Below are 12,823 nucleotides of genomic sequence, written 5' to 3'. Positions count from 1 at the left end.
AAGCAATCTACAGATTCAATGCAATCCCTATCAAACTACCATTGGCATTTTTCACAGAACTAGCGAACAAAACATTTCACAATTTGTATGGAAACACAAAAGACCCCAAATAGCCAAAATAATGTTGAGAATGAAAAATGGAGCTGGAGGAATCAGGCTCCCTGACTTCAGACTATACTACAAAGCTACAGTAATCAAGACAGTATGGTATGGCACAAAAACAGAAATATAGATCAATGGAACAGGATAGAAAGCCCAGAGATAAACCCACACACATATGGTCACCTTATGTTTGATAAAGGAGGCAAGAATATACAGTGGAGAAAAGACAGCCTCTTCAATAAGTGGTGCTGGGAAAACTGGACCAGTACATGTAAAAGTATGAAATTAGAACAGTCCCTAACACCATACACAAAAATAAACTCAAAATGGATTAAAGACCTAAATGTAAGGCCAGACACTATCAAACGCTTAGAGGAAAATATAGGCAGAACACTCTATGACATAAATCACAGCAAGATCCTTTTTGACCCACCTCCTAGAGAAAGGGAAATAAAAACAAAAATAAACAAATGGGACCTAATGACACTTAAAAGCTTTTGCACAGCAAAGGAAACCATAAACAAGACCAAAAGACAACCCTCAGAATGGGAGAAAATATTTGCAAATGAAGCAACTGACAAAGGATTAATCTCCCAGATTTACAAGCAGCTCATGCAGCTCAATAACAAAAAAACAAACAACCCAATCCAAAAATGGGCAGAAGAGCTAAATAGACATTTCTCCAAAAAAGATATACAGATTGCCAACAAACACATGAAAGAATGCTCAACATCATTAATCATTAGAGAAATGCAAATCAAAAGTACAATGAGATACCATCTCACACCGGTCAGAATGGCCATCATCAAAAAATCTAGAAACAATAAATGCTGGAGAGGGTGTGGAGAAAAGGGAACCCTCTTGCACTGTTGGTGGGAATGTAAATTGATACAGCCACTATGGAGAACAGTATGGAGGTTCCTTAAAAAACTAAAAATAGAACTACCATACAACCCAGCAATCCCACTACTGGGCATATACCCTGAGAAAACCATAATTCAAAAAGAGTCATGTACCAAAATGTTCATTGCAGCTCTATTTACAATAGCCAGGACATGGAAACAACCTAAGTGTCCCTCATCGGATGAATGGATAAAGAAGATGTGGCACATATATACAATGGAATATTACTCAGCCATAAAAAGAAACGAAATTGAGATATTTGTAGTGAGGTGGATGGACCTAGGGTCTGCCATACAGAGTGAAGTAAGTCAGAAAGAGAAAAACAAATACCGTATACTAACACATATATATGGAATCTAAGAAAAAAAAAAAAGGTCATGAAGAACCTAGGGGTAAGACAGGAATAAAGACACAGACCTACTAAAGAATGGACTTGAAGATATGCAGAGGGGGAAGGGTAAGCTGTGACAAAGTGAGAGCGTGGCATGGACATATATACACTACCAAATGTAAAACAGATAGCTAGTGGGAAGCAGTCGCATAGCACAGGGAGATCAGCTCGGTGGTTTGTGACCACCTAGAGGGGTGGGATAGGGAGGGTGGGTTGGAGGGAGATGCAAGAGGGAAGAGATATGGGAACATGTGTATATGTATAACTGATTCACTTTGCTATAAAGCAGAAACTAACACACGATTGTAAAGCAATTATACTCCAATAAAGATGTTTAAAAAAAAAAGAAAATAAGTCTCTGGCCTTAATGTACTCTAAAGTTGAAAAAATGTTCTGATGATTTTGGGAAGAAGTGGGCTAGCTCTTTAATGAGGTGGTATTAAAAAATATATTACTATTTTAAAGCAAAGAAAAAGACTTACTATAGTTACATTAATTATAATAGTGTGATATTGGTGTAAGCAGACACACAATAGGTCCACAGAACAGAATAGACAGTCTAGAAATAAACCTACACATATATAGGCAACTGATTTTCAACAAACATGCCAAGGCAGTTCAATGGAAAAATGTTAATCTTTATAATAAATGGTGCTGAAACAATTGAATAGCCATAGGTTAAAAAAAAAAAATCAACCTCAACCCTTACTACACACCATATACAAAAACTCACTGGAAATAGGTCATTGACCTAAATGTAAGAACAACTTATTGAAGAGAACATAGGAGAAAATGTTTGTAATCTCAGGTTTGCCAAGATTTCAAAAATACATACAAAAACCACAAACTCTAAAATAAATAAACCAGTAATATGGGCTTTATAAAAATAAAAACGTTTGCTTTGGGGCTTCCCTGGTGGTGCAGTGGTTAAGAACCCACCTGCCAACGCAGGGGACACGGGTTTGAGCCCTGGTCCAGGAAGATCCCAAATGCCGTGGATCAACTAAGCCCGTGTGCTACAACTACTGAGCCTGCGCTCTGGAGCCCGTGCTCCTCAACAAGAGAAGCCACCGCAATGAGAAGCCTGTGCACCGCAATGAAGAGTAGCCCCTGCTCTCCGCAACTAGAGAAATCCCACATACAGCAACGAAGACCCAATGCAACCAAAAATAAAATAAATAAATTTAAAAAAAGTTTGCTCTCACTTCTATTCACTGTTATGAAAATGGAAAGGTAATCCACAGACTGGGAGAAAATATTTGCAAAACATACATTCAACAGAGGAATTGTATCTAGAATATATAAATAACTATTACAACTTATTAATAAGAGGACAAAAAAACCAATTTGAAACAAATGGGTCAAAAATTTGAACAGACACTTCACTAAAGAAGACACAAATGTGGCAGGTATGTATTAATGTAAGAAAAGATATTGAATACCATTAGTCATTAGGGAAGTGCAAATCAAAACCATAATGAGATATTATTGCATATCCGTTAGAATGGCTAAAATTTAAAAGACTGATGTCTGATTTAAAAGACTGATAACAGATGTTGCCAAGGATGAGGATAATTGGATCTCTCATAACGCTGCTGGTTATAATTTAAAATGATTCAACCACTTTGGAAAACAGTTTGACAATTTCTTTAAAAATTACACCTTATCATATGAATGCAGTCTTTCCACTCCTGGGTATTCACTCAAGAGAAATAAAAGTATATGTCCACACCAAGACTTGTTCGCAAATGTTCATGGTGGCTTCATTGGTAATAGTAAAAAAAACACAAAAAACAAGAACAAACAAACAAAAAACAGCTGTCCATCAACAGCTAAATAGATGTTAAATTTTGGCATATTGCTCAGCAATAACAAGGAACTATTGATACTAGCAACAACAAAGAAATTCTGAGTGAAATAACACAGACCCCAAAAATAATACACACTGTAAAACTGCATCTATATAAAATTCTAGAAAATTCTAACTAACCTATGACAGTGGTTGCTTACTGATAGAGCAGGGAGACTAGGGATGGACATAAAGAAACATCAGAGAAAAGACCACAGTAATGAGACCTAATCTTACTAGAGTGAAATGATCCTGTTAAAAAGTAGTGGGAGATAAATTTGGGTGGCTAGGGTAGGTCGGATTTTGAAAGATTATTAATCAAGCATAATAATTTAGACTTAGAATAAAAAACAGAAAGCAATCAGACTTTAAGTAAAGGGATCATATAACTGAAGTGGAATTTAAGCAAGTATCCTGTTCTAAAAGCCAAGGAGAATGAAGATTTGTGTTGGGCATGGCCAGTAGAGTTAAATCCTTTCCCTACAATTAAAAAGCCACGTCAAAGTCATGTCAAAGGGTATGTTCTCCTGAATGCGTCATATACAAGGCAAGGTCTCCTATCACCATGTACTATTTGTCTAGTCCTGACAAATATTATTCCCATTTCTACTGAACGAAGAAAGAAACTCAAACATCTGAAATTGCCAGTAACACATAGGCTTATATAGAAGTTCTTGTTTCTGGTTCTGCCTAATTTACCTTGGCACTATTTTCACAGAAGTCAAATATTTGGTGATTTGAATAAATACAGAACAAATTCCAGGGTAGGGCCTGGACAACACAATTTCCACAGTTTAAACTGGCTTTACCTATTTATGGTTTTCAAATAGGAATTACTTCCTTACTAGGACAATAGCATAGGCAGAGAATGTAGTCAAAAGCATTAAACTAGGTATCAGAAGTCTAATTGTGTGACCTTAGGCAATTTGCTAACTTTTCTGAGTCTCAGATTCCTTGTCTATAACATTGGGGCTCATGGTAAAACTTCATAACGTTTCTATAAGAAGCTATGGGAGGGACTTCCCTCCTGGCGCAGTGGTTAAGAATCCACCTGCCAATGCAGGGGATGTGGGTTTGACCCCTGGTTTGGGAAGATCCCACATGCCATGGAACGCCACAACTACTGACCCTGCACTCTACAGCCCATGAGCCACAACTACTGAGCCCGCGTGCCTAGAGCCTGTGCTCCGCAACAAGAGAAACCACCACAATGAGAAGCCCGCGCACCGCAAGGAAGAGTAGCCCCTGCTCACAGTAACTAGAGAAAGCCCACGCTTAGCAACAGACCCAACACAGCCATAAATAAATAAATACATACATAGAAGCAATGGGATAATATATTAAAATGTTGCCCATTTATGTTGTTTAAATAATTAAACAGCAGAACTTCAGGCTCTTACAGCCAATAGGAATGGTTGATGGTACAAGACTCTCTGCAAATCAATGCCTTTGTCACAGAGGAGACATTTTTTGATAGTACCTCTACCATGGAAACTGTTCCCTTCTTACTAAAAGGTAGCATGGAGGGTAACAGAACCCCCAAAGTGTGCTTGTGAGGTCAAACGTGCCTTCTGGAAGGAGACATTGAGATCTGAGAGGGAGAAAATATGCCCTTGATGTAACATATAATCACAGCAGATGTTACAGATCATACACAGCAAACCTCCTGAAGGTTCAGCATTTTGATTGATACAAGCAGTACAAATTAGGAACCGGAACATAAATACCATTATGAAGATTGCACTCAAGAGTGGATCCTAAGCAATTGCACATGGAAAGAGTAAGAATTCTCTGCAAGTACAAAAGCTCATTCCAACTTAATTCTACATGGGATTTGAAACGGTATGGAATACGTAAGAGGATGAATCAATGACATCAAACTAGAATGATTAAACAAAAAATCTAAGTATAACTTGATATTTCCCTTAGTTCTCACTGATTCTCTAGAACAATGCTGTCCAATAGCAATATAATTCCAGCTACATATGTCATTTAAATTTTCTAGAAGTCACATTAAAATCAAAACAGATGAAATTAATTTTAATAAATTTTATTTAATCCAATATATCCAAAATATTATCATCTCAACTTGTAATAAACATAATAATTATTAATGAGGCATGTTACATTCTTTATTTCATATGATATCTTTGAAATCTGGTGTGTATTTTACACTACAGTACATCTCAATTTAGGTACATTTAAAGGCAGCACAGCTCTAGAAAGTAGGGATTAAATATTAACACCAGATCCAAACCATATATTATACATATTTGCACATTATTTTGTATACATTTTAAAGAAAAGCAAAGCTTAAAATTGTGTTTTAGGATTTAAAATATTTTTGGCCAACCTCTCTTGGAACTTCTGTGGAAAGAGAAAGAATGATGGTGATTATCTCAAAACCTCCCAATTTTTTTGTTTGCAATCAGACTTTTGTTATTTTGTTATCATTTATTTTTCATAATTACCTTAAACACATTTACTATTCTTGGCAAACATAAACATACCAAGAATGACATCTGAATGTGTAATAAAACAATTTGCACAAGAGCCCTTATCCCCTTAGGTTGGACTGTAGGAAAACAGTTGCAGAACATGTTACTTGTTTAGGCAAATGTTTCTCACTAGAGCTCTATTGTCATTTTGGGTGGAACATTCCTACCAGTTGCAGGATATACAAAAACCCTAGCCCTGGCTATGAAATTTTAGTACCATCCTTAGTCATGGTAACAAAATAAAAATTCCCCTCATGTAGCCACAACCCCCGGGTAGAAAGGACACCAACCTCCCAGTTGAGAAGCACTGCTTAAGACTTTTGTTAAAATCTGATCAGTTAACAAAGCACCTGCGGTTGTGAATATTCTGTAAAAGAAACAAATTATAATATCAACCTAAGAAAAAAATCCCTATATATCAAAGTTACTTGGATCTACAAGGGAGATTTTATATATATATATATATACATATATATATAATTAAAGCTAATACTACCTTACTAGATGTCTTACATGTCTGAATTTAATTTTCTCTTCTCTGAGAGGGGTCTTATATTGTTCTACTTCCACATTCCCACATTTGTTCCCTCTTCCACACTATCTTATCTTAAATTTACACCTGAATTAATTGTATTTTTTTCTTTGTATTAATAGTCAAATCATGGATATATTTTGAATTATTTGGGATGACTGTAGAGGATTTTTTTCCCTTCATTCTTAACGAAAGAACATGTTTCTCAATTAAAACTTAGGAGAATATAGGTTGAGATGCAGTATGTAGAGTTATTTGGATAACAATTGTCATTAAGCGGGAATTCCCTGGTGGTCTAATGGTTAGGACTTGGCTATTTCCTTGCCGTGGCCTGGGATTGATCCCTGGTGGGGGAACTAAGATCCCACAAGCCGTGAGGTGGGGCGGTAAAAAAAATATTGTAATTAAGTAAATATACCTCATCTTCATGATGGCTGATCTCATTTACCCCTTATAACCAGGTTTCTCCACAATAGAATGGAGTTACTCCTCGGCATTAACAGCTACCAGTTGTATGTTAAATCACCCAGGAGAAGCAATATAGTCAGTGACTACCATAATGACTGAGATGTATGATGATACCAGTAATTATTTTTAGTATAGATATCTTTTGGATACAACAATCATCACTAATATGATCATGTATCTTTAAAATTTTATGTATGTATGTATGTATACTAATCGAATCTGTTGTGAGCATAAACATTACTTGGTACTCTAGAGCAACTGTTGGCAAACTATGGCCAATAGGCCAAATCCAGCCTGCCACCCGTTTTTGTAAATAAAGTTCTATTAGAACACAGACATTCTCATTCACTTACATTTATCTATGACTGCTTCTGTGCGGCAACAGGAGTTAAATAGTAGTGGTGATAGAGAGACTGTATCACCCGGAGTCTAAAATATTTACTGTCTCTTTAGAGGGTTTGTTGACCCCTACTGCAGATTGTAAGCTAAAGGTCAGCAAAAAAACTACACAAATGATTTTTCTTTTATGGCTAGAGTGAATTTTATGGAATGAGATCAAGGAGCTGTTAGTTGTCTTGGGCCAAGGTCTCTTCCTTATAGAGGAGCATTTAGGACTGGAAACCTTGACACTGTCTCATGTCAGAAGTGAGAAAACCTGGTGAAGTTCATTTTAATGAGATTTAAGAAGTATCTTTTCTAGAGAATTTTCAGGTGAATCTAATCTTTCTAATTGGTGTCTGAAACTATTAGATTGCAGGGAATCTAATAAAGCTTCACGGGAATAACTGAAAGGTTTGTGGGAATAATATTGTCTAAATAAGAGTTTGCAGTTTTAAAAAAAATGTAATTCATCATGTTAAGTTGCTCTTTGGCACAATGCAATTGTAAGAACATCTTTTTGTTCCTTAGAACATGTTTTCGCTTAGATTGGAATCTAGAAGTCTTTGGTATGCTTTGCTTTGTTTTATGTTTGCATTTTTGTCATGCCATTTCTTTTTTTTTAATCTTGTTTATGCTATCGGTAGTATAGTCATTTTCTTTTTACTCTCTTCTCTCCAACACATTTTCTACCAGAATTGTACCATGGAAAATGAAAGAGGTAGGTAGAGCACAGAAAGATATCAATGTTAGTTCTTAACTTTCTGTCTTTTGTCTACTGTTGTCTACAGTTGTCTGATAATGTTAAGGTAAATCGAAAAAATCTTCCCCATTTTTGTGGGAGCATGAACTTCTAGCCAGATAAAATCCATTCTAGTTTGGCTTTGGTGAAATTATACTTCATAGCAAGGGAAGAAATGTAGCCAGACCAAACCTTTATACTAGAAAAGTATGGCTATATTATTTTCTGTGTGTCCTCTTGGACCACAACTGTCATTTATCAGCCTTGCCTGTGGAGTTAGAGCAGGGGCTTGAGTGAGACCAAGGATTTATGACACGAAAAGCAGCAGGAGAATTTTTCTCACAAGCCCATAGCTACTGCACAGTATTTATGAAGACAACATATAATTAAGTATTTCAGCATTTTAAGGAATCCCTGTACAAACTCTCACTAGACCCTTTAATCACCTGTACAATATTGTGATTCTGCTCAAATGCTTCACTTTCACGGCAGGGGAAACTCAAAAGATTCCTGTGGGAGCCCATGCCATTATTTGTGCAGCCTTAGTTATGAACAAAACTCTTGTAATGACTTTAAAGCTGCTTCTCTTTAACTTTCACTACTTAGTCCTAGTTCCGTTCTCTGATGCTACGAAAAAAGTCTGACTCTTCCTTCACAGATGAACCCCCCAAATTTGGAAATATTGTGTTCCAACGAGTCTCTGCTTTTCCAGGATCATCTTCCCTAGAACCCCTCAATTTCCCCTCATTTCACATTTAACCATCTTACTTTCAACCCTTATTTCATAAGTTCGTCAACGTTCCTCATGAAAAGTGACTCCAGACCAGTGCACAGAACCACTGCCGCTGAGAAGGAAAAGATATTTTCGTCCAAATTTTGGGGAAGCAGTCAGGGTCATTTAAATTCAAAGCTAAACCTTTAATGAAAAAGAAAAAAGATTTCAAGGAAGCAATTAACAGGCTATGCAGAGATTTATCTTGTTAGGGCCACGAGCCGCGCCTCCGAGGCTCGCTGCTCGCGCCAGCAAGCCAAGCAGTAACTGAAAGGTCGTCGTACAGGGAACTACTCGGGCAAAGTGACATTCTGCTATTTGGACTGTTACCCTCATCCAGCCGACCTCACGTTACATTAATCTTCATTTGCAATTAAAGTCTCCCACTTCTTTCCGCTCAGACAGATTAAGATGTACACCTGGGTCCAATCCAATGGGAAGGAGGCGGTACACAGCCACTTCCGGGTCACTTCCGGGTCGAGGCGCCTCCAGCGCCCAATCGGGAGTTAGGGGCGGGGCTGCGCCTGCGCGCCGCCGGAACGCCGGGGTCAGGTGTTGCACTTTCGCTCTCAAGTCGCTAACTCCGTGAGAGTTTGCCCATGCTCGTCCGGAGTCTGGAGGCTGAGTTTGGTGTCGCAGAAGAACTCTGGCTTTAGTCAGGTAAGTCCCGCGGTTGTCTTCCACCTCATTGCCTGCGTTCACAGTGGAACGGGAATGGCTGTAGTAGGATTCACCTGTGTTCTCCTCATATTTTCTCCTGATCCTCTGAAACCTTGAGTTCTGAGGGCGAACCTGGAGGGGTGGGGCAGCTTTGGTTACCGTGACAACTGCAAGACACCAGTTTAGGCTTTGAGAATTTGGGAAGGGAGAGCTTCTTCTGGAATGACTCCTTAAAATACGTGTGAGTCGGGTTCAAACTCAAGTGTTATTTCAAATTCTGTGCTCGTAACCACAGAATTTGATTGTTTTTTTTTTGTTTGTTTGTTTTTTTGCGGTACGCAGGCCTCTCACTGTTGTGGCCTCTCCCGTTGCGGAGCACAGGCTCCGGACGCGCAGGCTCAGCGGCCATGACTCACGGGCCTAGCCGCTCCGCGGCCTGTGGGATCTTTCCGGACCGGGGCACGAACCCATGTCCCCTGCATCGGCAGGCGGACTCTCAACCACTCCGCCACTAGGGAAGCCCCAGAATTTGATTTTGAAAGGTTTATTCGGGTTGTAATGTGGAGAAGCCAAATTTGAGGCAGGGTAAATAGTTAGAAAGCTAATGTAGCAATCCAGACACGGTTTGAAGGTGTCCCGAGCCAGGGGAGTGGTGTAGAGTTGCGGAGCAGAGAGAAGATAGGAGAAGTACTAGCAGATGGTACCAGCAGGACCTAATAATCAATTGGATATGTGGAAGGAGGGAGAGGGGTCCTGAGCATCTGGACGGTTAACTCCAAACTCAGCTTGGCACAAGGCTGTTTTTGTAGATTCTTTTCCCGCCATCTGCCTTCCGCCCCCCTCCTCCACGCACACCCCAAACTCTGTACATGCCAAGTGTGTTTGATGTTCTAGTTACCAGAATATTGTCCTCACCTTTTTGTGACACTGAGCCAGGTTACATAGTTTCACTGAGCCCTTCAGTTTTTTTCAGCATGAAAATGGAAGAAAGTAATACCACTTACCTCCGGATTTCTGTAAGGATTAAAAGAAAGTAATACCACTTACCTCCGGATTTCTGTAAGGATTAAATTAGATACTTTGTAGCCCTGGTGTATAGAAAGGGCCCAATAAATGTTAACTACTACTGTTATTATTTGTCATATTGTTTTATTATACATTATTTTGATGTTTCTTCCCCTAGATGACTTTTTTTTAACTTAAAAGGTTAGTATCTTAAAAAAAAAAAGGTTAGTATCTTATCTATCTTTGTATCTTATTGAAATATAGTAGTAGTTGCAGTTGTCTTTTTTTTTAAATGGGTCATTGATTTTGGCTGCTGCTGACATAATTAAATTCATTTCTTACTTTAAAGGAACTACCAGGTACAATTAATTTTGTTGATCATTGATATTTATTAGATAAAAGATGGCTGTCTTTCTGTATAACTGAGAAGCCTGTGGATTAAGATGTACAAAAAGTAACTGATATTCTCAGTCTGGAATAGGTATGAGTGATTTCAGTGAAGAATTGATAAGGCCCACAACAGAGGATGAACAGGGGAAACCGCGTGCGCCCTCTGGTACAGGGATGTGTTTTCCTTGGCTCCAAAAGCATATAGAAACCATAGGTAAGTAAAATAACATATAACCATTTCAGCTCTAATGCAAGGAGATGATAAGATTCAATATGGATACAAAAATGGATAACCAAGCTGGTTCAACTTTCAAAATAAGAATGTATGAGGATTGTTTTTTTAGGCTGTTAATAAAAAAGAAATAATAAAAATAGATTTTTTTTCTTTTAGAATTCTTTTCCTTTGAATTAATAACAGTCTGTATTACGATAGATACACTTTTTTCCCCCCAGTAATACTTACTGAGCATTTATTATATCCCTGGCATTGGTTAAATATTGGGGATACATAGTTGAAGAAGATATGATCTCTACCACTGAGGAGTACGTACCAGAAGTTTCTGTTGAATTGCATTGAAATAAGCCCTAATAGAATTGATCTATAATAGATTTCAAGAAAGGAATATTTTCTTCTATTTTCATCTAATGTAGAAATAAACAAGTTTTTCTATGGAATAAATTCCTTATCAGAATATATAAAAGAAGCAGTTGTTTGTATGTTGGCATGTTGGGTCGTGTAGTCCTGGGAATACATTTGAACCAGCACTTTTCTAATTGCCCACAAATATATCTTTCTTAGCCTGGCTTTCTTTCCCCTTGACTGAGATTCCCTGGCTCCTAGAGTTTAGCTCTTATTTCTTTATTTTTTAATCTAAATACCGTCTCATTTAATTATCTCAGTAAATTAATCCTCAGTAAATCTATGTGCTAGGCATTTTAGAGATGAGGGAACTGAACTTCAGAAGAAGTTAAAATTCTTAATGCCAGTATCAGGAGTCAAATCCAGGCCTATCTGATCTCAAAGCCTACATTGAGATACATATATTGAAAATAGGGATAATATATGTAAAGTGCCTAGCATAGAGCCTCATGCATAGTGAGTGTTGAAAAATAATAGTTTACTTCCTCTTTCCTTATTTTATTTTTGCTGAGTTAATGTACATGGTTTGAGCCAGGTTTGAATGAATAGTACTTCAGAGGGGATGCTACCACACCCCTTGTAGGGAACTAGTAATCTAAAGTTTCTGCTAGTTTTAAGGCATACCTGGGCATGTGTCTGTCACCAGTGTTCAATAGAGAGCTTGAGTCAGTCCACAAACAAGTAGGTTTAAGACCAGAATTTACATGCTTAGACATGTTTTATATATTACAGATAGCCTGTTAAACCCCAAATACCTCCTGTCTGCAATGAGAATATAGTTGCAGGTAATATTGACATTGTAGTGGTAATTAACCATAACAGGAAAACACAATTGCCTAACAATTATTTATATTTTATTCTCTTAAATTTCTTTTGGCGTTTTGAAGGGTGTGTCCCCTAGAATAAAAACTTTGAGGGTGGGCACCAATCTGTATGGTGAGCGTTTTGAAGGGTGTGTCCCCTAGAATAAAAACTTTGAAGGTGGGCACCAAAGCTGTATGGTGAGCACTTAGAATAGTGCTTGGCTATGGTAGTGCTCAAAAAATATTCGTTGACAGGCTGACAAGTTTCCAGGTTATTTCAAGGAAATTAGAAATTAGGTTGATGGCACTGGTTCTTTATTGTACCTCATTCCATCAAATTTATTTTCCTTGACAGTTATTCTTAAAGTTTATCAGCAACAAATAAGATTATCTTTTGCTCACAAAGGGTGAAATGAGAGCTACTCCTGAGGTAATTAGGCTCAGTTGGAAGACAGGAGGGGAATTTTCCAAGGATTTATGTATCCTAGTCTAAAGTTGATTTCCAGTTTGAGCTGTGAAAACTTGAGAGGTAGAAGGGAGTCTGGCCTGAGATGAGTTTTCCTTTAGGTGAATAACCGAGGTTTTAGGGAAGAGGTATTTTGTCACTTTCTTGGCCTAGCTGCCTGGTGTTGTTGCTGATACTGGGAGTTTGGGTGTAGATCCTGTTAAATGCAGCTTCTAATTCAGAGA

The 12,823-nt window shown here is 37.9% G+C and overlaps 1 protein-coding gene and 1 long non-coding RNA gene across 5 annotated transcripts in view; one reads left to right on the top strand and one right to left on the bottom strand.

The window, feature by feature from the left end:
* Window positions 1-5,370: 5,370 nt before the first annotated feature.
* On the bottom strand, window positions 5,371-9,070 carry LOC132515693 (uncharacterized). Its single transcript, XR_009539166.1, has 3 exons — window positions 8,966-9,070; window positions 8,632-8,779; window positions 5,371-5,612 (listed from the first exon to the last, which is right to left on the bottom strand). It is a non-coding gene; the product is annotated as an uncharacterized LOC132515693 (long non-coding RNA).
* Window positions 9,071-9,181: 111 nt separating this feature from the next.
* TAF1A (TATA-box binding protein associated factor, RNA polymerase I subunit A) overlaps window positions 9,182-12,823 on the top strand; it is a 34,521-nt gene continuing 30,879 nt past the window's right edge. The window contains exons 1-2 of one of the 4 annotated variants that reach the window (XM_060127267.1): window positions 9,182-9,295; window positions 10,772-10,904. In XM_060127267.1, coding sequence (XP_059983250.1) covers window positions 10,784-10,904 — 121 coding nt within the window. In that variant the 5' untranslated portion in view covers window positions 9,182-9,295; window positions 10,772-10,783. Of the gene's footprint in view, window positions 9,296-10,695; window positions 10,905-12,823 lie in introns of those variants that run through there. The other 3 variants (XM_060127265.1, XM_060127273.1, XM_060127283.1) reach the window with 3 other exon arrangements.

This window comes from Lagenorhynchus albirostris, chromosome 2, assembly GCF_949774975.1.
Source record: "Lagenorhynchus albirostris chromosome 2, mLagAlb1.1, whole genome shotgun sequence".
NCBI lineage: Eukaryota > Metazoa > Chordata > Mammalia > Artiodactyla > Delphinidae > Lagenorhynchus > Lagenorhynchus albirostris.
Note: the sequence above shows the minus strand (reverse complement) of the source record. Positions and strands in the feature narration are given on the sequence as shown.